General features: G+C 44.3%; 1 protein-coding gene and 1 long non-coding RNA gene across 10 annotated transcripts in view; one reads left to right on the forward strand and one right to left on the reverse strand.

Annotated features, from left to right (window-relative positions):
- LOC134736896 (uncharacterized) overlaps positions 1-22,588 on the forward strand; it is a 31,047-nt gene extending 8,459 nt beyond the window's left edge. Inside the window, exon 3 of the long non-coding RNA XR_010121359.1 lies at positions 22,300-22,588. This is a non-coding gene — a long non-coding RNA (uncharacterized lncRNA). The remainder of the gene's footprint in view (positions 1-22,299) is intronic.
- CLPB (ClpB family mitochondrial disaggregase) overlaps positions 1-27,071 on the reverse strand; it is a 143,882-nt gene that overhangs the window by 59,662 nt on the left and 57,149 nt on the right. For 5 of the 9 annotated variants that reach the window (XM_055282771.2, XM_055282770.2, XM_055282768.2 and 2 more), the window contains 2 exons: positions 20,755-20,844; positions 6,396-6,524 (listed from right to left, as the gene is read on the reverse strand). In XM_055282771.2, coding sequence (XP_055138746.1) covers positions 6,396-6,524; positions 20,755-20,844 — 219 coding nt within the window. The remainder of the gene's footprint in view (positions 1-6,395; positions 6,525-20,754; positions 20,845-27,071) is intronic. The other 4 variants (XM_055282774.2, XM_063641349.1, XM_055282772.2 and 1 more) reach the window with 1 other exon arrangement.

A 27,071-nucleotide genomic window follows, 5' to 3' on the forward strand; every position in this document is an offset into this window, starting at 1 on the left:
CACCTTCTACAGATCTCCGTTAATACACCAGATAGCAATTCTTGGTTAAAATGTCTGGTTTTCTCATTGAACTGTGAGTTACTTAAGTGCAAAAATCATGTCTGGATCATCTTTATTTCCTTGGTGCCTAGGGCTGGGCTTGTGGCAGCAGCGATGCTCATTAGGTGTTTGTGGGCAGGGTTTGTGGCAGCAGAGATGCTCAGTAAGTGTTTGGTAAGTGAAAGAATGCCGGAGCTGGAAGGGGTCCTTGGGATCTGCTATCCTAACTTCTTTATTTTACTGAGGAGGAGAAAGGATATGCCTAAAGGTGAAAGGATTTGTTGGTGGCAGAGCCAGAACATCTGATCCTTCACCCAGTGCTCATTCCCCTTCTCTCTATTGCTGGCGGGAATCAGAGTGTGGAGCTTCAACAGAGGACAGACAGCCTGAGGCAGAGCTGATTCCCTCCACATCAGGCAGTGTCGCCAGATGGACAGACGGTGAAGTGGAACAAGAAGCGGAACTCTAAGTTTTGGGTCCTGATAACAAGCCAAGAGGCTGTTAAAGGGGATGGCACCACTGGAAAGGATCTTTGCCTCAGGCAGGGATGGTGGGGAATTTAAGGACTCATTTGATGATGGCTGGTTAACACTGATAACTCAGCGCAGACTTGGAGATGGGGCAACAAGGATTCACTAAAGTAGGTGGGAAGGAGGCTGAGAGAGGCCCTGGGGAAAGTATTAAGTTTCGTTAAAGCCCAAGTGTTTCTGAAGTGAGAGCACCAGTGATTGAAAAGGAAGTGGCATTGACTATAAGGAGAAGGAAGGTGGCCAGGTGGAGGTGGCTCATAAGTGAAGCTCTAAAAAGTCAGACACATTAGGAAATTAAGAGTCAGGGAAGGGGATCAGCAAAGAGTAGACCAAAAAGTAACGACACCACATCTCCCAAAAGAAAACCTACAGTGGTTTTGGAGACCTATCAGTGCATCCAATTAAAAAACATACTAAATCATGTGCAGAGCATTGTAGCAAAGGAGATGGAGACAAAAAAAGACACAGGCCTGGCCTTCATCCACCTTGGTCTAGTAAGTGAGACTGGACCCAAATCCAGAGAACAGGAAAGACTTCAGAAGGAAGGTGGCGTGAGGCTGGGGACTGACTGGTAAAAAGAGCTCCACCAGCATGAGAAATGGTCTTAAAGGGAAAAGAGAGGCCGAACAAACTGCGAGAATAAAGGCACCAAGGTGGGAACACAGTGTAGCTGGAGTATTAGGGCTCCAGTAGGGGGAAAAGGTAGGTGAGGGTCAGACTAGAGCAACTCTAAAACCAGTTAAAAACATTAGTATGGTTAGGATTTTTTTTTAAATGAGTGAGCACTGAGTGTTTCTGAAGTTAATAATAACAGAGACTATATATGAAGTACCTACTCTGTAGAAGTACATATGTCCTAATCCTTACAAATCCTTAGGAGGTAGGTGGCACCACCCCCATTTCCAGATGAGGAAAAAGAACTTCAGAACAGTCAGTAATTTGCCCTGGATCACATAGCTATTAAATGGCAGAGCTGGTACCAAGATCCTGACTCCAATATTCATGCTCTTCCCTTGCAACCTCTCTCAGCTGGGGGTTCTCCTTTGAAGCACATACAAAAAAATATTTGACTAGTGATTTTCTCAATGCTTCCAAAGGTGTATATATATATATATATACATGTCACAATGATAACTACTTATAACAGGGAACTTACCATGTGCCTGCCAGGGGCTTTCATAAAAAATACCACCAATCCTCATGCTATCCTTGTGAAACAGGTGTTATATATATATAGAGAGATATATATATATATAGATATATATATATATCTAGTACCATTTTAGATTCCTGGGAGAGAAGTTAATTCCTGTGTACAATGGATGCCTTGGAGAATGAGGGGTCAATTCTCTGGAGGAACCTTGGTCAAGAAAAACTGCCATGATTAGAGATATGTTTTAGGAAGATGGATCTGCCAGTGGGATCACATCCCTGAGAGGACCTGGTTGCCAAAGCAACTTAACAGTCCTGGAAATATCAAGATGAGTCATCTTCAGGCACTTGAAGTATGAGGCTCCAGCCACCTTCCCTGATCACTCCTCTTTCTAGTCCTACTGCCTCTTCCCCACCTTCCTCCCTCCCTCCCACCACACCTGCATTCAAGTGCTGAAGCAGAGCCTTCCTGCTGATAAAGCCATCAACACAGTCAAAAGCAGCATCTTCCAAGGTAAAAAACACGAGGGTCTCTGTACTTTTCTGTGGCGGCTGGGAGTAGAAGACTGGCACTAGTTAATTCAAAACCCTTCTGGAGAACTCTGGCAAACTCCCATCATCCTTCCTGATAAGGCTTAAGCACCCCCTCCTCTGGGAAGCTTTCTGTAACTGACTCTACCTCTCTGATCACCAGGCAGAAGACAGCATTTCCCCCTGTTCATCCCCAGAGCCCCTCGTCCAGGCGCCTGCCAGAGCACCTACCCCATTATCATGGCCTGTTTCCACATCTGTCTCCTCTGACAGTGTGAGAGCCTCTCAGGGTCAGTGACAGTTTGCCTGATCTGTCTTAGGATTCCTTGAGGCCCATGGTGTCAGAGATGGCAAGCAGCTTGCCCAGGGTCACTTGACAGGGCTGAGATTTAAACCCAGGTCTGACCTCAAAGTTTGTTTCTTTTTCACTATGCTACAGGGTCTCCTGAAAATGAGGCGACATTAAGCAGTCTGTGCTAAGCTGTACAACACTGTACAAGTTTGGAGGAGGAAGTATCAGAGTAGACCAGATGACCAAGAAAGGATTCTTAAGAGAGGGAGGTCTTGAAGAGTCTGAGGATTCAGATAAGAAAAGAGGGAACATGATGGCACTTTAGGCAGGATGGGAATATTGTAGGTAGAGACAGAATTAAGAGGCCTTAAGGTAGGAGTAGAGGTTCCATATTGGGGAGGAATGGAATTACAGCTGCCAGAATGAGAGTTTGATTTCTTTATACATGTCACAATGATAACTACTTATAACAGGGAACTTACCATGTGCCTGCCAGGGGCTTTCATAAAAAATACCACCAATCCTCATGCTATCCTTGTGAAACAGGTGTTATTTTAGATGTACGAAAACTGAAGCTTAGAGAATTAAGGAAACACGCCCAAGGCAACACAGCTAGTAGGTGGGAGAGCTGGGATTCAAACCTAGGTTGGCCTGATTCTGAAGACTGAGGTTCCCTTTCTATTACTCCATGCCACCTCCTAATGGGCCAGAGAGCTTTCCACAGTATCAGCCTGATGCTTCTGTCTGAATCTCCTCCCAGCTCAAATGGGGACTTTTGGTCAGACAGCAAGAGCAACTGACCCTTCTAGCTCTAACCTTCTAAGGTCTGGGGACCGTAAATCCCTGAGGACTAAGTAATTTCAAGGAAACTGTTCTGTGTGGGCCCTGTGAGCACAGGCTGGCCTCTGTGTTTAGGCCTGCTTTGGATCTCACAGAATCTCCCTTTAGTTACTGCAGCAAAGCTGGTGGCATGTACAGCCTAAGAAAACTGGATGGGGCTGGGTGCAGTAGCTCATGCCTGTAATCCCAGCACTTTGGGAGGCCGAGGCAGGCGGATCACCTGAGGTTGGGAGTTTGAGACTAGCCTGACCAACATGGAGAGACCCTACCTCTACTAAAAAAAATACAAAATTAGCTGGGTGTGGTGGCACATGCCTGTGATCCCAGCTACTTGGGAGGCTGGAGGTAGGAGAATGGCTTGAAGGCGGAGATTGTGGCGAGCCAAGATCGCGCCATTGCACTCCAGCCTGGGCAATAAGAGCGAAAATCCATCTCAAAAAAAAAAAAAAAAAAAAAAGCCAGCCGGATGGGCAGGAAGGTAGGCTCCCTTGCCTTTCCTGAAACCCTTTGGAGAGGGTCAGCTGAGGTCAAAAGACTCTGGAAATATTACTGGCAACAGCCCCTAGAATGATAGAGCAGGATCCTGCCTCTCGGTTGGCTGGTCACACACACAGGCAGACCAAGGGAGGTCAAGGGGGAAGGGAGGTCAGAAGTTGGCAGCCTGCAGGCCCTGAGTGACGGCAACTTGTTCAGGGTTGGGAGGGAGAAATAGTGGGTTAATGGTTTTGGCCCTTGAGGGTGGGAGGCTAGGGCAGGTGGTGTAAATGGATGCTGGCTAAAAAGGCAGGTGGGAGAAATGTAAAGGTGGGGGCTAAGGGCATCTGTTCCAAGTCAACAGGCAGGAACCATGCCCCTGGAATGGTTCAAAGGGCCAGCCTTGACCTGGGGGGTGAGGACGGAGGGAGTTTCATAAAAGGCCCTTGTCTTTTCATTTCAAAGGTGTTCGATCTAGAAGGCTAGGAAGAGGGGCTCCTTATAAAGTGAATTTTCTGTCTGGGGGTTGGGGGAAGCAGAGAATGTAAACTACTGGACAATAGCTGGGAGTAATGATTGATTTTAAGGCACGGCAGAGAGAATGTCCTTGGTGAACGCTCCAATTCTTAGCTACAAATGTCTTGCCACAGTTTTCCAACGGACAAAGGAAGAAGCATTCTGCTTGGGGATGTTTTCTAAGTCTCTGCTTCTGAGAGCAGCAAGTTCTCGCTCCAGAAGCATCAGTCATCCCAAGCACTGCTGCCACATCCACAAGTAGTCCTGCCCTTCAGTGGCTGTGCCCTAGAACAAAGCATATTCTGGCTGCTCTGGGGCAGGTCCCTTGTAGGCTTGGGGATACAGGCCAGGCCTGGGTTTTAAGCTAGCATGGCTGTGGCTGACAGAAAGTGGCAAGATTACGTGTTCCTGGGAAGTCCCCGGAGGCCAATCAGAAGATGATCTGGGGATGCTGGGCCTGCGGAGGCAAAGGCTCTGGGACTGAAAGAACTTTCTTTGAAGACTGGTATTTGGAAAAGTGATTAGCTAGCAAAAGACAGTTAGCATAAGTTACAGAGAAGGCCACAGCTCATTGAAAAGATGTTTCAACCCGCCGGGCACAGTGGCTCACGCCTGTAATCCCAGCACTTAGGGAGGCTGAGGCAGGTGGATCACCTGAGGTCGGGAGTTCAAGACCAGCCTGACCAACATGGAGAAACCCTGTCTCTACTAAAAATACAAATTAGCCAGATGTGGTGGAACATGCCTGTAATCCCAGCTACTTGGGAGGCTGAGGTAGGAGAACTGCTTGAACCCGGGAGGCGGAGGTTTTGGTGAGCCGAGATTGTGCCACTGCACTCCAGCCTGGGCAACAAAAGCAAAACTCCGTGTCTCAAAAAAAAAAAAAAGATGTTTCAACCAGTCAAGGAGAAAGTAAAATGGGATTAACTCCCTGGGGAAGAAGGAGGGTTCCTTCTGTCTCTGAAAAATGTCAGCTAGCCAGCTGTTGGAGAGGGTTCTGCTGGAAGAGAGGCAGGCAATCATCAGAGTGGCCCAGAGACCTTTGAAAACCTTTCCAGTGCTCAGGTTCTATGAAGAATGATCCCAAAAAGGAAGACCCTGGGGTCCAGCCCCAAGAGAGGATCCCTGGCCCTCAAAAAGCAGCAGAGGAGGCATGAACAGGCAGTCATGTGCCATGTACTCACTCAGGGGTCTGTGCTCCACACATCCTGTCAAGATGCTTCCCACCCTCTCCCAAGGAGAGGCGGGAGTGGGATATGGGGAAGTGGGGAAGAAAGTGACTGGGATGTGTCTGGCAGGTAACACTACCAGACTTGGACAGGACCTGCCCAGCCTGAGTCTGGGGATGGCATGTTTTGTCCCTCCAACAATCCTGATGTTCTCCAAAGGGAGGGTATTCATTATTCAACAAATATTTATTGAGTGCTTACTAAGTGCCAAGTACTATAGTAGATGCTGGGGACACTTGAACCAGTCAGCCATGGTTCTGCCTTTTAGAAGCTCAGAGACAAGTTAGGGAGAAGGCTATTGAACAAATAAAAACAATTTCAGGTTGTGACAAGTGTAATGATGGAAAAGAATAGGGTGCCATGACCCAGAGTAATGAAAGGGGCCTGAGACGGGGATGGGACCAAAGAGGATGTCTTTGTGACCTGGGTTAGCAGGGATTTAAAGAGCCTGTCCTTTGTTTCATTAGCTCTGCTTTGGAGGTCAAGGGGGAGAAGAGAGAACCCTTTTAGGGATAGCAGCAGTCCAGAAAACTCTCACAGCATACGCAGACAGGCAGGATGGCATGGTGCATCACACACACATGTAGGCAGAGAACACACGTCAGCCACAGGAGGGCAAACCACATGTGTGCACTGCCACTCTCAGCAAGCAAAGCTGCTCTCGAGGCATCTCTAGCTCTAGGAGGATAACAGGGCTCTGGGGAAGTATGTTACTTCCAGAATAGAGAGGCTGCCAAGTACTCTCTCCCACTGCCAAATCCCATCCCACCCCTCCTCCACCTCTGCTCTCACCTCCACCAAGCAGCTCCTTGACAGTGCGGTAGTCATCAGCAAGGACAGCATAGTGCAAGGCCGTGCAGCCCTTGAAACTGGCGCGGTTGTTCAGCCGGTTGTTGAAGTCATCCTCTCGGGTGATCAGGACTGGGGAGACAGCAACACAAACCCTTCCATTAGCAACGACAGCATGAGCCACCAATCTCACCTGTTTTCTCATGGCATTTTAATTCACTCACTCATCTACCTACTTACTAAGCATAAAATGGCACCTACTATGTTCCTGGCCATCTTGCTGGGTAAGAAGAGGCAAAACAGAGGCCAGTTAGTTCCACAATGTTTACTGACATCTGTTATGTGTTAGGATTCATCCTGGGGACATGAAATAGATCAGATAAGGTCCCTGACATAACTGACAAGGGAGGCAGATAATAACCAGATGTTTATAGAACTGTTTGAGATAAATCCTCTGTTAGAGGTATAACAGGAGAATATACCAGAACACCAGAGGAGAGTTTAGCTCAACTTGGGCATGAAGAGAGGATCCCAGAAGATAGAAGTCTTAAAGGATGAAGAGAAGTTATGCAGGTAAAGAAAGCAGGTTGGGGTAGGATAAGGGAAGAGTGGGGCAGGAGATAGAGGCTGTTTTAGCAGAAGATTAATACACCTCTCTGCTCTGAAAATGTTTACATTCTAGTAAGTAAGTGGTTTTAATTTTTTAAAACTTAAAAAATTTATAAAAGCAATTAAATTTTTAAAATCACAGAAAAGTACAATGAAGAAAAGGGACCGATATCTTAGCGACTTGAGAAACTACGTGTCAGATTTTGATATATGTTCTTCCAAATTTCATGTGTGTGTGTATCCCCTACAAAATTGGAATTTGCTGTAAATACAATTTTGTAATCTGCATTTTTACCCTTAATAATTAGCTGTAAACATTTTTTTGAAAGAACAAGCATTTCATGTGGTCAAAGAACCAAAATCCCCCAGGCTCACTCTAGCGCTAATATTTGTGATTTTCTCACTCTGATTTGATATAAAGTAATATAAAACCAGTCCATCACTTTTCCAAGACTCTCTGGGTTGGGTGACTCCACACACCCCGTTTACCCAGGGTGGTCCTGGTTTTCATCTGCTGTTATAGACAGTTCCAGTTTGGACAATAAATTAGAATGTTACCCCACCTCTGGGGCCCTCCCTTGGGAAATGAGACCCCACAGAGCACTCTCCCCTGCTCAGGCAATGGAGCTTCTTTCTAGCCCCCATGTGAAAGTTATACAGGCAACTCTTACATTCCCTCCTGAGCTGAGTTTGTAGGGGTAGAATTTGGGTCCTGACTACCTGTACTCCTCCCTGAGTCCACAGCACAGGATCTGCAGAGGACAGGTTCCTCTTACCTCTCACCGGATAAAGGGGTACACTCAGTCAGGAGGCGACCTTACCTAGGTAGTCAAAAGCACCGGACAATTCCTAAACCATTCTTTTTCAAGCGGTCTTGGAATGGAGTCTATGCAATACTAAATGTCCTATCTAAAGTTCCAAAAGCCAGAAGACTGCCATGCCTCTTCCTAATACTAATAGATTTTTTTTTTTTTTGAAATGGAGTTTTGATCTGTCACCCAGGCTGGAGGACAGTGACACGATCTGGCTCAATGCAGCCTCTACCTGGGTTCAAGTGTTTCTCTGCCTTAGCCTCCCGAGTAGCTGGGATTACAGGCGCCCGCCACCACACCCGGCTAATTTTTGTATTTTTAGTAGAGATGGGGTTTCACCATGTTGGCCAGGCTGGCCTCGAACTCCCGACCTCAGGTGATCCACCCACCTCAGCCTCCCAAAGTGCTGGGATTACAGGCGTGAGCCACCGCGCCCAGCCATACTAATAGATTTCACTTACTGACCTTCTATACTATGCCTGACATGGTCACTTCACACAATTAATCTTACTTAATTCTCATAATTAACTTACATAGTAGGTAATTATTATTCCCATTTTATAGATGAGGAAACTGAGGCTCAGAGGTCACATAGCTAATAAGTGGTTGTCCCCACTGTTTCTCACATATCACAATGTCACCCTCATTTTCCAAATGAGGAAATCAGACACCAAGAAAGAAGTAGAGCCCAGATGTCCTGGTCCCAGCCTTGGCTCTTATTCCATCCTGTTTTCCTGTTTGGGTGAAGGTGCAAACTCACTCTCTGCAGAATTTGCCCTTAATAGAAAATGGCCTGAGGTTTGTAGCTAGCACTCAGATAAGCTAATGTGGATGGAAGCATTTCAAATGTTTGGCCAAAATAAAGTTGGTGGAGTGTGCAGCTGGAGAACAGACAACAGTTACTTAGTTTCTTGTGGTTTATAGAATCGATGGTCAATGAGCCTTCTACTCCTGACATGGCCTCTCCAGACTGATGAACCCCCCACTCCTGCCCCAGGAGTGTTATCTGACCTTTCCTGGAGCAGGAAGAACAGGAAGTTAAAAGGCCTCTAACATACAAGTCCCATGTGCAATGGCATCTACACTTTTCCCATAAGAGAGCCCTTTAGGACCTCAATCAGAGATTACTAGCCCTTAGTTACAGTCTTATCAAATCATGCTAGGTGATCTTATTTCCAGCCCACTGCAGATTAGGAGAAGGAAATAAGAAGGCCAGGGAGGATGCTACAGAACCAAGCAGACTGATTACAATCAAGCACTGGCCAGGCAGGCAGGAAAAGAACAGGACAATGAAAAGCTGAAAAAGGAATTCAGAGTACAGCACCTCAAAAGCCCCTAAGGGTATCACTGAACTGCCACATAGGACATTAACTGCTGGATATAATGATGAATCTGACGAAAAGTGATAGTTGGCTCAAGAAAGCAGGAAAGGTGTAATCCATTTTACAAAGAAAACATATCATTCATTCAACAAACATTTAATGAGCACCAATGCATGGTGGTAGTTCCTGGAGATATAATAAATAAGACACAGTTCCTGACTTTCAGAAGCTAACATCCTAACGCAAGAATCAGACCACTGAGCAGACAAATGATAATACAATTTCACACGTGCAATGACAGAGCTATACACAGGGTCCTTACCACAAACAGTAGATGAACTCAAGGAACACAGCTGGGGCTATTTTGGCGCAAACGTCAGGAGAGTGCTGGTGTCATAGCCCAACTAATAAGGAATGTCTAGAGGAGGCCCACTGCTCACCTCAGTCTCATCTCTCATCATCACCTTTCTAATGCTCTTTCTTGCCTCTGAGCTTTTGTAAATACTATTCCACTGCCTGGAACATCTTCCCCTCTCCCATGCCTTTAGTTGGCTAACTCCAATACAGTGCTATGCCTCTGATTAGAAGTCACTTTCTCCAGTGATTCCTCCTGCATTTGAGGTAGTTATTGCTCCTAAGAGCTCCTCTAGCACCTTATGCATCTCCCAATTCTAGTATTTATTACATTCTTTTTTTTTTTAATTATTATACTTTAGGTTTTAGGGTACATGTGCACAATGTGCAGGTTTGTTACATATGTATCCATGTGCCATGTTGTTTTGCTGCACCCATTAACTCGTCATTTAGCATTAGGTATATCTCCTAATGCTGTCCCTCCCCCGTCCCCCTACCCCACAACAGTCCCCAGAGTGTGATGTTCCTCTTCCTGTGTCCATGAGTTCTCATTGTTCAATTCCCACCTATGAGTGAGAACATGTGGTGTATTGTAAGCACCTGCTTACTTGACTACAATTCCCCACTAGACAAAAAACTCAATGAACACAGGAAGGGTGACTACCTTCTCCATTGCCCAACAGTGTATGGCCGTAAGTATGTGCTTGACAAATACTTGTTGAATTAACAAATAAATACATCAAACATAAACAAGGTCCTAATATTATCTTTGGTTTTGGAATAATAAAAATAAAAGTAATACCAGTCAACAGTATTTGGTGGGGCTCTGGAGTCAGACCACTTATGTTTGAATCCCAGCTCTGAACTTACTGACTGTGTAATCTTGGGCAATTTACCTAGCCTCTCTGTGCCAGGCTCCTTTATCTATATGTGGAGGTAATAACAGTAATGCCTTCATGGGATGTTGTAAGGATTAAATGAGACACTATGAATAAAGGGGCTGGGTACAGTGCCTAGCATATAGCAGCTCTCAATAAATGTTAGTTATTATCTCATCATGGGCTTCCAAAAGTGTATTTTCTCTGTGAAAAAAGGCTTCACTTGAGGAATCCTGCATATACTTTCCTCTCAGAAAGGCACAGTGAGGTGGGCAAAGTGAGGTGGGCACAGTGGCTCACACCTGTAATCCCAGCACTTTAGGAGGCCGAGGCAGGCAGATCACTTGAGCTCAGAAGTGTGAGACCAGCGTGGGCAACATGGCGAAACACCAACTCTACAAAAAATACAAAAATTAGCTGGGTGTGGTGGCACATGCCTGTAGTCCCAGCTACTTGGGAGGCTGAGGTGGGAGGATCACTTGAGCCCGGGAGGCAGAGGTTGCAGTGAGCTGAGATCACGCCACTGCACTCCAGCCTGGGCGACAGAGCCAGACCCTGTCTCAAAAAAAAAAAAGAGAAAGTAAAAGAAGGAAGGAAGGAAGGGAGGGGAAGGAAAGGGAGGGGAGGGGAGGGGAGGGGATGGAGGGAAGGAGGGAGGGCACAGTGAGCATGAGAATAGAGTTCTGAGTTAAGAACCATCTGTTTCACTGGGTGTCACTCAGCAGTTTCTTGTTTGATAGCTGAACCCTTGTTAAAATCCTGCAGTGGTCTCTAGATAACAAAAGCTTTATTTACTGTTCACTTCTGCAGGGGAAGGCAACCCTAGCTTTGAGTCCCTCTCGGCCTCTACTGGCCACTCCCAGGAGCCGGTGCCATCTAATGTTATGGGATGTCTAGCAGTGCCCTTGACTTTAAAGATGTGAACATGTTTCCATGAGAGGGAACCTCTATGACTAATAAGACAAATAAAAGAATAACCCCCTGTGTTTGTATCATGTTTTAAAGTGTAGGGAGCACTTCAAGGCAATCATTCCTTCATCCTCATGACAATCCATGTAGGGCCAAGTACTATCATCTCTATTGAACAGATGAGGAAACACAGGCTTAAAGAGGTTAGGTGGCCTGCTCAACTTGCAATGCTGGTTGGTGGTAGGCTAGGACTAGACCCTAAGCCTGAGTGGCTCCATGGCCTCTGCTCTATCTTCTGTACTGTGCAGCTTCTGCCAATGCCCACAGGCCCAAGCCTCACATAACTCAGGGTCGGTTGATAGACCTGAAGCTCAGGAACTAAGCTAACTTCTTATCAAAAGTCTCTAGGAAGAAGCCTCTGGCCTCTCAGCTTCCTCTCACTGAAGACTCTATACAAATTAAGACCCTGCTGAGGCATCACAGCACCAGTTAGAAGCAGAGCACTTGCCCCTTCTTGCCACTGCTCAGGAATGGCATCTACAATGTGTGTGTATATGAGGGAGTTGTCTACAACCCACCAGAAAGGTCTCCGACTTTCCAACTTGGATGAGTTGCTTCATCTCATCATTTTCATCTTTTCCACCACCATTCAAACTAAAAAAATTGTAGAGAGCTTCAGCATGAAGTGTATTCCAATTACTTTTTATTTATTTATTTTTTTGAGATGGAGTCTCACTCTTGACGCCCAGGCTAGAGTGCAATGGCATGATCTCAGCTCACTGCAACCTCCGCCTCCCAGTTTCAAGTGATTCTCCTGCCTCAGCCTCCCGAGTAGCTGGGATTACAGGCACACGCCACCATGCCCAGCTAATTTTGTATTTTTAGTAGAGATGGGGTTTCACTATGTTAGCCAGGCTGGTCTCGAACTCCCAACCTCAGATGATCCACCTGCCTCAGCCTCCCAAAGTGCTGGGATTACAGGTGTGAGTCACTGGGTCCGGCCAAAAAAAATTTTTTTATTAAAAAACAATATATAGAGAGATGGAGTCTCCCTATGTTGCCTAGGCTGGTCTCAAACTCCTGGGCTCAAGTGATCCTCCTGCCACAGCCCCCCAAAGTGCTAAGATTACAGGCATGAACCACTCACTGCACCCAGCCTTCAAACAGATTTTCCTTCCCACCTTTTTCCTTTCCTCCTCCCTTCCTGCCACATAGAGGACCCTGGTGACCCCAGTATGAATCCTCAGCAGGCAGCAACGTGTATTAGAAAGACCATGGGGGCTGGAGTCAGCAAGTCTGGAAAGCGAAACTGACTGTGTGACTTTATTTACATCTGTGAGATTCAGCTTCTTCATCTCCAAACAGATAATATCACCTATCTCAAAGAGTCAATGGCAAACCTAATTTAAAAAATGGACAAAGGACTGGAATAGACATTTCTCCAAATAAGACATATAAATGGCCAAAGAGAACATGAACAGATGCTCAATATCACTGGCCATCAGGAAAGTGCAAATGAAAACCACAATGAGGCTGGGCGTGGTGGCTCATACCTGTAATCCCAGCACTCTGTGAGGCTGAAGCAGGAGGATTATCTGAGGTTGGAAGTTCAAGACCAGCCTGGCTAACATAGTGAAACCCCATCTCTACTAAAAATACAAAATTAACTGGGGGCTGTGGTGGCACATGACTGTGGTCCTAATAACTCAGGAGGCTGAGGTGGAGGATCCCATAAGCCCAGGAAGTCAATGCTATAGTGAGCCGTGATCACACCATTGCACTCCAGCCTGGAGGACAGAGCAAGACCCTGTCTCAAAAAATAAAATAAGATTCAATTTATATTTAATGTCCAGATTAGGCAAATCTATGGAGACAGAAAGTAAATTAGTGGTTGCCAGGAGCTGGGAATAGTTGAGGAGAAATGAACAGTGACTGATAATGAATACAAGGTCTCTTTATGGATTGATAAAAATGTCCTAAAATTGATTGTCATGATAGTTTGCACAACTCTTGTGAATATACTATATAAACCATTGAGTTATATATTCTAAATGGTGAAGTGCATATAGAACCAAAAAGAGTCCAAACAGCCAAAGCAATCCTAAGCAAAAAGAAATAAGCCAATGGTATCAGACTACCTGACTCCAAACTATACTACAAGTCTATAGTGACCAAAACAGCATGGCACTGTACAAAAACAGACACACAGACCAATGGAACAGAACAGGGAACCCAGAAATAAAGCCACACACCTATACCCAACTGATCTTCAACAAGGTCAACAAATATAAGCAATGGGGAAAGGACTCCCTATTCAATAAATGGTGCTGGGATAACTGGCTATCCACATGCAGAAGAATGAAGCTGGACCTCTACCTCTCACCATATACAAAAATCAACTCAAGATGGATTAAAGATTTCAGTGTAAAACCTAAAACTATAAAAATCCTAGAAGAAAACCTAGGAAATACCCTTTGGGACATCAGCCTTGGCAAAGAATTTATTACTATGTCCTCAAAAGCAACTATGACAAAAACAAAAATTGTCAAATGGGGCCTAATTAAATGAAAGAGCTTCTGCACAGCAAAACAAACTATCAACAGAGTAAACAACCAATTTATAGAATGGGAGAAAATATTTTTGCAAACTATGCATTTGACAATGGTCTAATATCCAGAATCTATAAGGAACTTATGTGGGTCTTTTGTTTTGTTTTGTTTTGAGATGGAGTCTCATTTTGTTACCCGGGCTGGAGTACAATGGTGTGACCTTGGCTCACTGCAACTTCCGCCTCCCAGGCTCAAGCGATTCTTCTGCGTCAGCCTCCCACATAGCTGGGATTACAGGTGTGCACCACCACACCCGGCTAATTTTTGTATTTTTAGAAAACCCTGTTTTCTAAATCAGGGTTTCACCATGTTGGCCAGGCTGGTTTTGAACTTCTGACCACGGGTGATCCACCTGCCTCAGCCTCCCAAAGTGCTGGAATTATAGGTGTGAACCACCGCACCCGGCCAAGAATCTATAAAGAACTTAAACAACTCAACAAGCAAAAAACAAATCCCATTTAAAAAATGGGCAAAAGACAAAGACATTTCTCAAAAGAAGACATGCAAGCAACCAACAAACATATGAAAAAATGTTCAACATCATTAATCATCAGAGAAATGCAAATCAAACCCACAATGAGATACCATCTCGCACCAGTCAGAATGGCTCTTATTGGTGAGGCTGTAGAGAAAAGAGAATGCTTATACACTGTTGGAGGGAATGTAAATTAGTTCAGCCACTGTGGAAAGCGGTTTGGAGATTTCTCAGAGAACTTAGAACTACCATTCAACCCAGAAATCTCATTACTGGGTACATATCCAAAAGAAAACAAATTGTTCTACCAAAAAGAAACATGCACTCATATGTTCATCACAGCACTATTCACGATAGCAAAGACACAGAATCAATCTAGGTGCCCATCAGTGGTGGACGGAATAAGGAAAACATGGTACTACACCATGGGATACTACATGGAATACTACACAGCCATAAAAAAGAATGAAATCATGTCCTTTGCAGCAACATGGATGCAGCTGGAAGCCATCATCCTAAGCAAATTAACACAAGAACAGAAAACCAAATACTGCATGTTCTCACTTATTATTATTATTATTTTTTGAGATGGAGTCTCTCTCTGTTGCCCAGGCTGGAGTGCAATGACACACTCTAGGCTCACTGCAACCTCTGCCTCCTGGATTCAAGTGATTTTCGTGCCTCAGCCTCCCGAGTAGCTGGGACTACAGGGGCGTAGCTGGTACTACAGGGGCGCACCACCACACCCGGGTAATTTTTGTATTTTTAGTAGAGTTGGGGTTTCGCCATGTTGGCCAGGCTGGTCTTGAACTCCTGACCTCAAGTGATCTGCCTGCTTTGGCCTATCAAAGTGCTGGGATTACAGGCATGAGCCACTGTGTCCAGCCTGCATGTTCTCCCAAAGTGCTGGGATTACAGGCGTGAGCCACTGTGCCCAGCCTACATGTTCTCACTTATAAGTGGAAGCTAAACAATGGGTACTCATGGACATGAGTACCCTGTTGGATGGCAACAATAGACACCAGGAACTCTTAGAGCAGGGAGGGATGAAGGGGGGCAAGGGTTGAAAAACTATTGGATACTATGCATAGTACCTGGGTGATAGGATCAACTATACACCACACCCTAGCATTATGCAATATACCCAGGTAACAAACCTGCACATGTAGCCCCTGAATCTAAAAGAAAAGTTGAAATAAAAATAATTTGATACAAAATTAAAAAAAAAATAAGGTAGGAATTCTAGTGAGGTGTGAGAGGAGAGGAAGAGAAGCTTTTCTATTTTAAGCTCTTGTATCATTCATTTTCTTTCTTTTTTTATTGATATATAATTCACACTCCATAAAAACAAATGGTGAATTGTATAGTATGTAAACTAAATCTTAATAAAGCTGTTAGGTTAAAAAATATATGTAAGAAGATGAGCATATTGCCTGGCATGTAGTAAGGACTCAATAAATGGTAATACATTTATTATTGTACCTTTCCTCTTCCTGATGTCATTCCAATACTGGCTAGAATCACCTCTAATACTAACACTGTAGAATATGTCAGGCTCATTCCAGGCAGCCCATTTCATACTAGTGGAGAGTCACAGGTGAGTCCTGAAGGCTAACATCTCAAGACTAAGAGTCTTCCTCCAATACTCAGACAACTAAATATACAACAGAACAGTAAGAAAATAATGGTTCCATTATTGTATTGAACACTCACTATGTGCCTAGGTACTGTGCCAGGAACTTTACGACTATTCTCATGAGAACCCTACTAGGCTGTTATATTATTATTCCTATTCATTAAATGAAGAAACTGACACTTAGAGAAGTTATGTATCTTATAAAGTCACACTGGCAGTCACTGACTGAGCTGGAAAGTTCAACTCCAAGGCTTATAACTCTTTTTCTATAAGTGATTACATGGCTTTATTATGCTTTCTCTTATTTACACACATTTTACCCATACTTCACAATTCAAGCATCTTGATTTTCACTGATCTACCTTTCCTCTATGCCTTCTGTTTATATCAAATCAGTAAACATTTCCTTTTACATAGTCTTGTGTGTTCTAAGATTGTTTCATGTATATTCTCTTAAGTATGGCAGGTTGCTTAATAAACACTTCTTTAGTGAATGGATGTTAAGCTTGTCTCCTCAGGCAGGAAACAGGTTCTTGATGGACAGACACTGTGTCTTCAACATGTCTTTATCCTTTATATAGAGAAAGCACTCATGGTCACCTAGGCTGGCCGATGGCTGGAGGACCATCCCCTACTTGAAAATGGTTCTCACAGACATCATGCTTTCTGCCCATGGACTGGAAGTTTTCTCCTTAGGAATAGGACCTCACCTCATTATCACCCCATCCTAGTGTAGCATGGGGGCTCAGAATAGAGTTGATGAATTTAAGACTGGGTCAACACTTATTCCACTGGAGACACCTCAAGGGCAGCCTTCCCACAGGGACCCCAAGCACATTTACTCTCACCTCCATGAAAGGGAAGGGCGAGACCAGGAAGGATGGCAAGGAACTTGAAGAAGACAGGCTATTGTCCCTGCCTGTGGCCATGACAGTCAGTGCGGCATCCTCTCTGGCTCAGGAGCCTTCTTTTTAGTGCAGACCCAGGGGGTGCTTTCCAGAGCCCACATCTCACCTTCACATCACCAAATTCGTAAGGTGGGGCAAACTCTTAAGAATCTGTTACTTGGTTATCTACAGACCCATCACAACTCTGTTTTAACCTCCTCTACTTCCCACCTCTCCTAACTCTCAGAGCAGTGACATGCTCACAAGTATCTAGAGTCCCTTAGATTTGTCCTATAAGTACCCTGAGGTCACCCTCTTCCCCCTCCTCCCCCACCCCCATCCTATCCAAAGCAGTATTCTTTGAGCTCCAGGGATCCTCTGGGGCAGGGATGGCAACAAGAAGAAGGTGGCAGCTCTTTGCCTCTCAGCAGCTATGCTACTTGGTTGGTCAAACTTGGTCCCTCTGTGTTCCCCATCTCTACACCTGCTTGCCTCTCCTCTGCCTTTTCTTCAAGATGTTAAAAACTCGCAATAAAAAACAAATACAAAATGCTGTAATTAATAGCCAATTCCAAGCCAACCCAGCATCTCTACTAATAAACCTCAACACTTGCAAAAAGAACAATAAATTCTGCCCCTCTCTGGTTCTGAGGTGGTCTCTTTTATATAGTCTCTGTGTGTGTATGTATGTGGGTAAGTGTGTCTACATATATATTTATTTTCCTTTATTTCCCATCCAGGGAGGGGCAGAATAATGAACTGCGTGCGTCAGGGAAGATGAATCTGAGATACTAGGGAGCAGTGCAGTAAAAAGATTAAAGTGTTATTATTGTTGGGTTTTTTTCCCCCATGGTCCATTGTGACAGCTCGACCGTCATCTGTAAAAAATGTCTCAGCGAGAGATAATCATCGGAAACTCAATAAAGCGTCAGGGGGAGCCTCAGCCCCTATCAATCACTAGGTGCCTGGAAAATTTCAGCCCTCTGTCTCCCTTCCTGCTATCCATATAAATGTCTCTAATATATTTTGTGTGGTGTGTGGGACCCGTCCCTGATTTGGAACTTTTGATGAAAAAATATTTATACACAAAATATGTAAATCAGTTAAAAATCATAAGACTAGTTCTTTGCCACCCAATCCTATTTTTTCTTATTTTTATAAATGCATCAAATTTATTCTGTTTAGTAAAACATGTCAACTAGTCTATCTCTCTCTCCTAGGACACAGACAGACAGACAGACAGACACACACACACACACACACACACACACACACACACACAGAGTTTGGAGGGCTAAAAGGATGGAAATAATTAACCTAACTGGCTGATTCATTTAATCATGCAGTTGGCCAAAATGTATCCTGGTAACTCTATGGTGGCCAGAACCAGCAGTATGGAGAAATGACATGTAGAAACATTGGCCATGGAGTGTGACAAGTCTCTGAGTGAGCCTGGAAAAGGATGAGGAAGGGGCTGTGACATTATTAAAAATAATAAATTGCCCACACAGCTTTTGGCCTGGCAGATTCCCAAGCCTCTGGACAAGCCAGAGATCTGAGCTGACTAAGCTGGGGGCACATGCAGGCTGATATGGTTGCTGGGTCTTATACAAGAGCAGGAGGCAGTTCTGCTGGCATTTGACATCCTCACTCTGCCTTAGTTTCCTTTAGTACCTGCATCATAGGGTTACTGTGAATACAAAGTAAGTATCAATCAATATTATCTGCTACCCTTGCAGCTATCATCATCATCGTTATCTCATTATCACCTCCCTCTGCTTCTCTACCCTGGAAGGAATCAGTTCCTGCAGTGCCCTCCCCTTTAGGACCTTCAAGGCTCTTCTCTGTCTAAAGGATAAAGTCCAAGAGTCTTGATCTGGTCCTACTCTACTAATGTTGCATCTTTATTGCTCATTACTCTCTAAGATTAATCTTCTGCTGTGTGCCTGCTTCACCCTAACATGTTCACCTATCAGCGTGAAACATAATTTTTCTGTTTCTCATATCTGAGTGGTTTCTTTGTTTTTTGAGACAGGGTCTTGCTCTGTCACCCAGGCTGGAGTGCAGTGGCGTGTTCATGGCTTACTGCAGCCTTGACCTCCTGGGCTCAGGCAATCCTCCCGTCTCAGCCTCCTGAGTAGCTGGGACCACAGGCACAACCCACTACACCTGGCTAATTAAAAAATATACATATTGGGCAGTGCGTGGTGGCTCATTACTAATCCTGGCACTTCGGGAGGCCAAGGTGGGCAGATCGCCTGAGCTCAGGAGTTCGAGACCAGCCTGGGCAACACGGTGAAACCCTGTCTCTACTAAAATCAAAAAATTTGCCAGGCATGGTGGCACGTGCCTGTAATCCCAACTACTCAGTAGGCTGAGGCATAGGAATTGCTTGAACCCAGGAGGCGGAGGTTGCAGAGAGCTGAGATCATGCCACTCACTGTACTCCAGCCTGGGCAACACAGGAAGACTCTGTCTCTAAAATAAAATAAAATAAAATAAAATAAAATAATAAAATAAAATAAAATAAAATCAAGTTGTGTAGAGATGGGGTCTCACAATGTTGCCCAGGCTGGTCTTGAACTCCTGAGCTCAAGCTGTCCTCCTGCTTCAGCCTCCCAAAGTCTTGGGATTATAGGCATGAGCCACCACACTCGACCACTCTGTATGTTTTGAATATAGCACACCCCTTCTCTACTCACATTCAGTTGCACACACCTGTCAACCCTCCATACAGCTGTCCAAAACCTGCCTATACTTTGAGGCTCAAATGTCATTTTATTTCCTTGACTTCTTCAGCCAGAGATTCTCTTCTCTGAGCTCTGATAGTCCTTGTTATCTGTACCTCTGACTGGACCCTTTGTCAAATATTGTCTTGGCAATGTCTTACATCTTTATTATTACTAATTATTGTTCTTGCAAGCACCTTACATTTGCACAATATCTTGTATTTTCTCAAGCGCTTTCATAAGTACTCCAATTTGGGCCTTAAAATAAGCCTGTGATGTAGGAAATATTATTCTCTACGGATGCAAAAATCAAGCTCAGAGAACGAAAAAGAATTGCCAAGGTCACACAGTTAGGTAATGGCTAAGCCATTCCTTAGACTCTAAATAATATTTGGCTCTTTGAGGGTAACAGTTTGCTACCAGAGAAAAGCATTTGGAAGGCTGTGTCAAAGACTAACATTCTGTTAAGAATATAATGAGACGGAGGATGTAGAAACACAGGTTTACATTCACAGAATTTCTTCTATGTTCTAGGGTTTAGGTTAGGGGTAAATGTACTATACTGCCTCCCAATAACCTTTATTTTACAAATAAGGAGACAGTGCCTCTGGCAGGTATAGAAAACTGCTCCAGGTGTCAGAGCTATTAAGTGTTCTGCACACATATAATACCATGGCTTAAACACATAGCCTCTCTAGGAGAGAAGCTTAAAGTGGCAAAATAAGATTTCTGGTAGGGAGGTGAAGGCCCAGATGAGTTTTTTAAGCAGTTCAAGCACAACACCACAACTAATACCTGTAGTCTAGATCATGCTTCTCAAAGGGTAGGGGCCTATTATCAGAAATGCAAAACCTCAGGTCCCACCCCAGACATACTCAATCAGAATCTCTGAGGGTAGGGTCCAGGAACCTGTGTTTTAACAAGCTCTCTAGGGGATTCTTATTTCCTTGGGAGCCTTATTATTCTCATCTGAGTTTTTGCTCTCCAAGAGCATGCATTCTCTCTGCTATGCTTGGGTTAGGCTGGGCACACAGTGGGTGCTGGGTAGTTCACTTATACTGAGTAAAAGAGATAGTCAGATGAGACTATCCTTGGCATGTCCTGGGGAGGGGGAGAAATATTATACAAAGCAGTTCCATTACCGCCAGTGGGGAGTCCTAGCCATCTCCTGAACTCCAGGGCACTTGTCCACTGGTTTGTGATGTGCCAGCTTGCACCGTCCTGTCCCCCATCTGAAGACACACAGATGGGGAGGTCAGCTGGAGCAGGCCAAGTCCTGCAGGCCCTGGAGCTGTGGGAAGGGGGCACTCAGGCTGATGGGGTTGGTCCAAGCCCTCTACCCCCAGAAGGGCCCTATGCCAACCCAGTTTCTGCCCCACTCATCTTTATTCAGCTGCCACTTGGAGCTGAGAAGAGAAGCTGATTTATAGCCTGCTCTGGCTGCGTTTCTGCCATGTTTTATTGTTTTAATTGTACATATGAGAGGCACTCAAAATGCTTGCTTGCAGTTCTGACAGCCCCAGACACCCAATGTTTATAACAGTTACTTATAAGAAGCCAGCGGCATCCCAGGCTGGGCGACTTGTTTACTGTTACCACTAATTTATTACCTCCTCCATCTGAGGATTAGGGCCCCCACCCATTAGCCAGCCACAAGTGGAACACTCCTGGAGTGGGCATGGGTAGGGCTCAAGGCACTGAATGGAATGTGGTCGAGATCAGGGAATAGGTTGGCAGAGGAACAGCTATGATCCTCATACTTCTCTCTGCATTTATTCCATCTCACAGACATTCTAAACTGTGCCCTCTGCTTTTTTATTTTTCCCCGTCCTCTTCATCCTCCAAAGCCCAACTCAAATCCTACTTCTTTCAAGAATATCACATTGGGTGCGGTGGCTTATGCTTGTAATGCCAGCACTTGGGGAGGCCAAGGCGGGTGGATCACCTGAGGTCTGGAGTTAGAGACCAGCCTGGCCAACATGGTGAAACTCTATCTCTACTAAAAGTATTAGTAAAATAAAAATAACAATTAGCCGGGCGTGGTGGTGGTGCCAGTAATCCCAGCTACTTGGGAGGCTGAGGCAGGAGAATCGCCTGAACCCAGAAGGCAGAGGTTACAGTGAGCCGAGATCATGCCATTGCACTCCAGCCTGGGTAATAAGAATGAAACTCTGTCTCAAAAAAAAAAAAAAAAAAAAAAAAAACCACCATTACTTGCTCTGATAGTGAGCCTAGAGCTTCTAGAACATTCGAAATCACACGGCTGACAGGGGCATTGGGGGCCAGATAATCCAATGACCCATGGCAAGAATCCCCTTTACAGAATCCATGATGGGCAGACATCTCAGCCCATCATGTCTTAGAGAGACATCTTATAGAGACATCTCAGCTGTTAGTACCCCGTGAGTGGTGAGTTGCTCAATACCTCCTAGGCAGGCTTCCTGCTTTACACTTTGCCAAAACCCACCTCCATAGAGAAATTCTTCATTAAATGTCACTGTGCTTTAAATATATATGATTATCTCTAATCATCCTAACAACCCTATAAGATGGGTATTGTTACTGTGTTACAGATGAGAAAAATGAAATTCAGAGACTTTAAGTCATTTACTCAAGATCACACATCTAGTAATAGAGCTTAGATGAATCATTCAGATATCTGGTACTGAAGCCCAATCTTTCTCTAGGACACCAGTGTGCCTCTGAAGATGCCACTCTGAGGGCTGGAGGGAAAGGAAAGAACAATCAGGCCAACAAGATTTCCATACCAAGCATCCTTGGGTTACCTGAACCAGTAAGACTGCCCTCTACCCAGAAACACCAACTTTGACAAAAGTGAACCCAGCTAAGTAGGCTTCTTGCTAAAGAGCAAATGCTCACGTGACACAAGAGAAGAGTGTCACTAGGAATGGCATAACCAAAGACAAAGTCTCAGCAAGGATGGCAAAGAAGTTTCTTTCCTCCCTAGCCTGTGTCTGTTCTCAGCAGGTAAAACAGATACAAAGCATCTTTGATATCTTTTAGTTTTCTTGCCTGGATCCTTTTTCCTGCTCACACCTTAAATGCTGGTATCCTGAGTAAAGGACTTGTCCTCCTACCACCCCCTCACTTTAAATCCTTTCTTTGGGCAATTTCGGTCACATCAATTGTTTTAACTCCCAAGGAAATGGAAAATACTCCGAAATCCCTATCTCCTGCCAAACTACTCCTTTGAGCTCTCCAGACCCACATATCTAAATATTCACTCAAATTGGAAACTGAGGTGTCACCATGCATACCTCCTTTTCCATCAATTCTCACAATCCACTGAGTACTCAATCTTCTAATATTCTGCTAATATCTATTTACTCTATTTCCAAAGATCACCTTTAGGAATCTCCAGATATTTTAAATGTATTTTTGGAGGACAGGAGCATAGCTTCTTACAGATTCCCAAAGGAGTCCATTATCCCTAAAAAGTCAAGCACCATTGCTAATCCTTCCCCTCCAATTCCTCTTCCACCCTGTCAGAATGGTCCATCTAAAATGCAAGTGTGAATTCGACATTGCCCTGCTTAAAATCCTTCAACGGCCTTCAGAATAGAGAATGAGCTCCCTAGAACTGCCTTACGAGGTCCTTCCTACGTGTAGCCTTCTTCACTCTCCGGCCTTATTTCTTGTTATTCTCCTCAATCCTGCAGCAGATGGTTCCACCTGCTGTCACTCCCTAATCCCCACCCAACGCCTCTGCATAGACTGTTCCCTCTGCCTGGAAGGTCCATCCCTCTTAGCCCTTCTGGCAATCTCCAACTCATCCTTAAGACCCAATTCAAGGTCACTTACCCTGTGACACTTCCCAGACACCAGCCTGCTCACTTCTCAGGTAGAGCTCAGCACTACTTACAGCAGTGCTGCCTACATACTTTGTGCAGCTACCATTGCATTTATCACTCTGCGTTGTGATTCCTTGTTTACAGGCTTGTCTCTGTAAATGACTGGGAGCACTGATGAGGGGCTAGACTATGTATAATCATTTACATAATCCCAGCAACTGGCAGAGTGCCTGACACTGGGTAAGAACATGCTGAATTATACATAAATGAAACTAATAAGCAATTACAACTGTAGAGCACTTTACAATCCACACATCACATATTTTATCTCTTGATATTCACAACAATACTGATACAGAAGAAAAGGAATGTATCATTGGAGGTTAGAGAGGTCTTGCCAAAGCCACAAACTACACCTTCCTTCCGTACTAACTGCAGGCCGAGGGCCACAGAAATATCTATTAGAAATTTAGTGAACTTCATGGACTTGGCATTGACTCCATAGTCTAATATAATAGCGAAGGACTGCCCAACTTTCCTGAGCTTGTGCCCTTCCTGTGAATTTGCCTAGACACACTCGAGGGAAAGGGAATTACACCTCTTGTTTTACTCTATCTTCCTCACCTATCCCTACAAGTCAGGTAATTTTTCATGAAAAAGTCAATCCAATACAAAAATAAGAGAACTACAGGATTCTTTTGTTTCTATTTCATCCATGAGAATGAGTCGGAGCTAGGTATGGTGCCTTGCATACAACTGGCAGTCAATATATATTGGTTAAATGGCTAAAAAAATGAGGTTTCCTTAAACGGAAAAAGGAAAGACATGGTTAAGAAGCTAAAGGCTTAGGCTGATGAGAGAGAAGAGCCCTGAGATGATTCTAAAGGATTATCACTATCCAGGTCCAAGTCAGAACATTCAGTGCACCAAGTTGGACAGCAGAGCACATCCAAACTGATACACCCAGGAAAATAAAGCCAGCCACCAGAAAACTGTGGCAGACAAAGGTAGTCTAGAACTATTATAAAAAAAAAAAAAAAGTGGACAGATATATCTTGCAAGCCACAGTGAGTTTATTAATGATTCCTGACAAACTTCTAGGATGTTATTATTACTATTTTTTTAACAGTTGGTTGTTTTTGTTTTTGTTTTGAGACAGGGTCTTGGCTCTGTCACCTAGGCTGTAATGCAGTGGTGTGATCTCAGCTCACTGCAATCTCTGCCTCCTGGGTTCAAGTGATTCTCGTGCCTCAGTCTCCTCAGTAGCTAAGACTACAGGCATGTGCCACCATGCCCCGCTAAGTTTTGTATTTTTAGTAGAAATGGGGTTTTGCCGTGTTGGCCAGGCTGGTCTCGAACTCCTAGCCTCATGTGATCTGCTTGCCTCGGCCTCCCAAAGTGCTGGGACTACAAGCATGAGCCACGGTGCCCAGCGTTTTATAACAGTTCTTAAACACTTGGGTAATTTCTGGGTACCAGTATGAGTTCCCTAAGAACAATAAATCAACATGCCAGAATAACCTGATTTCCTTTCTTGGAAAGAGTTATTAGACAGGAAAATAAGACAAATGCTAGAAACATTTTAATTTTTGCAAGAAATCTGGGGAAAAAGCTCTTAAAATTTTGTGAACAAAGCAGAGGAATGGAGGATGGAAAAGAATGAAGGTTGGTAGAATTACACCTGAGAATGCTGAATAATGCATCAAAATTATCCTGACCATGTGCTCTAGAACTCTGTATTTAATAAAGTCCTTATAAATGTTTTAATCCAAGTAAGAACATGATGGCAGGGGATCTTGTCTGTCTAACTCATCAGTGCTTAAAACTCTACCTGGTATACAGGAATGTGATCAATAAATACTTTTGAATAAACAAGTGAATCCACAGGAACCCTACTACTAAATTTGCAGATCATATGAAATAAGAGATAGTTGATATTTTCATTGTTATTTCATAAGGGGACATGATAACCTTTTCAAATATTTTTGTTGTCTATCTCTCCCTATCTACCTACCTACCCAGAATGTAGGCTGTCTGGCATAAGAGTTAAAAATAATCCAGAGGTTGACCAGGAAAAAGAAAAGAAAAAAAAAAAAGAAAAGAAGAGGGCAGGGGAGGGGAGGGGGGGAGGGGAGGGAAGGGAAGGGACGTGGAAGGGAAGGGGAAGGAAGGAAGGAAGGAAAAACTAAGAAAAAGAAATTATGTAACCTTGAACTAGGAATGCAGAAAAAAAACTATGTAGAGCAGAGTTGGCAAACTACAGCCTCTGGGCCAAATCCAGCCTGCTGTGTGTTTTTATAAATAACGTTTTATTGAAACATATCTACATCGATTTGTTTGTGTATTGTTTATGGCTGCTTCTGTATCACAATGGTCAAGGTAAGTAGTCACAGCTGAGATCAACTGGCCCACAAAGCTGAAATGTTTACTATCTGGCTCTTTCTAAAGTTTGCTGACTACTGATCTACAATGTTGAATGTGAGTATCACCCTGGAGGTTACCATTAAAACACAAAGCTACAAAACATGAATGTACATCGTGGAGATCAGTGTGACAGCAGAAGTTGGACTAGATGGCTTCATAGCTCTGAGATTCTGTAAAATAAAAAAATGTTTACGGAGCCCTGCTAGAATCCTGACAGCAGATGAGAAGGCACTCAGAAGAATCCCCTCCTGTCCAGCTGGCCCTACCCTCTCAACAAATGCTCCACCTTGCTTTTTGGTGAGAGCACCTGTATTAGTTTGTTTTCATGATGCTGATAAAGACATACCTGAAACTGGGAACAAAAAGAGGTTTAATTGGACTTACAATCCCACATGGCTGGGGAGACCTCAGAATCATGGCAGGAGGTAAAAGGCACTTCTTACATGGCAGCAGCAAGAGAAAAATAAGGATGAAGCAAAAAGGGGAAACCCCTAATAAACCCATCAGATCTCATGAGACTTATTCACTATCACAAGAATAGCATGGGAAAGACTGGCCCCCATGATTCAATTACCTCTCCCTAGGTCCCTCCCACAACACGTGGGAATTTTGGGAGATACAATTCAAGTTGAGATTTGAAGAGGGACACAGCCAAACCATATCAGCACCTAAACTGAAGACAGAGCTGAGCACTGCAATGCTGTGCCTGAATGAGAAGAGGATAGCCCATAAGCTGAGTCCCCACATATCAGGCTGCAAATAGAGGGCAAGGTGATACTCATGAAATTCTCTGTTTAAAACATAAACACAATTCCTCCAGCTCAGTGGGGAATCCAAGGACACAAAGATCGTGGCCTGCACGTGAGAAGGAGAGAAAGGACATATCGGTAGATGAGAGTTCAAATAACCATACAAGAGGCCAAGATCTAGAGAACATTCAAAAGAGCAGCTGAGGGCAGGTTGCAATTATTGTCAAGGACAGGGAAGCCTTTGTGGAGGATCTAGCCTTAGCAATGGAGCCTTAAGAGAAGGACCAGGTTTAGAGAGGTGGAAGGGAAGGGAGAGGGTAACTTCACACTTTATCTGGGCAGCAATGCCTTAATGCTCTTAGACACTCCTCTCATGCCACTGATTTGAGAAACCTTCTCCCCGGGGCAGCAACAACACTGCTACTCTGAGTTACCACATACCACGTCAGTCTGGCAGCCTTACAGCTCTGAAGG

This window comes from Symphalangus syndactylus, chromosome 6 (genome assembly GCF_028878055.3).
Source record: "Symphalangus syndactylus isolate Jambi chromosome 6, NHGRI_mSymSyn1-v2.1_pri, whole genome shotgun sequence".
Taxonomy (NCBI): Eukaryota; Metazoa; Chordata; class Mammalia; order Primates; family Hylobatidae; genus Symphalangus; species Symphalangus syndactylus.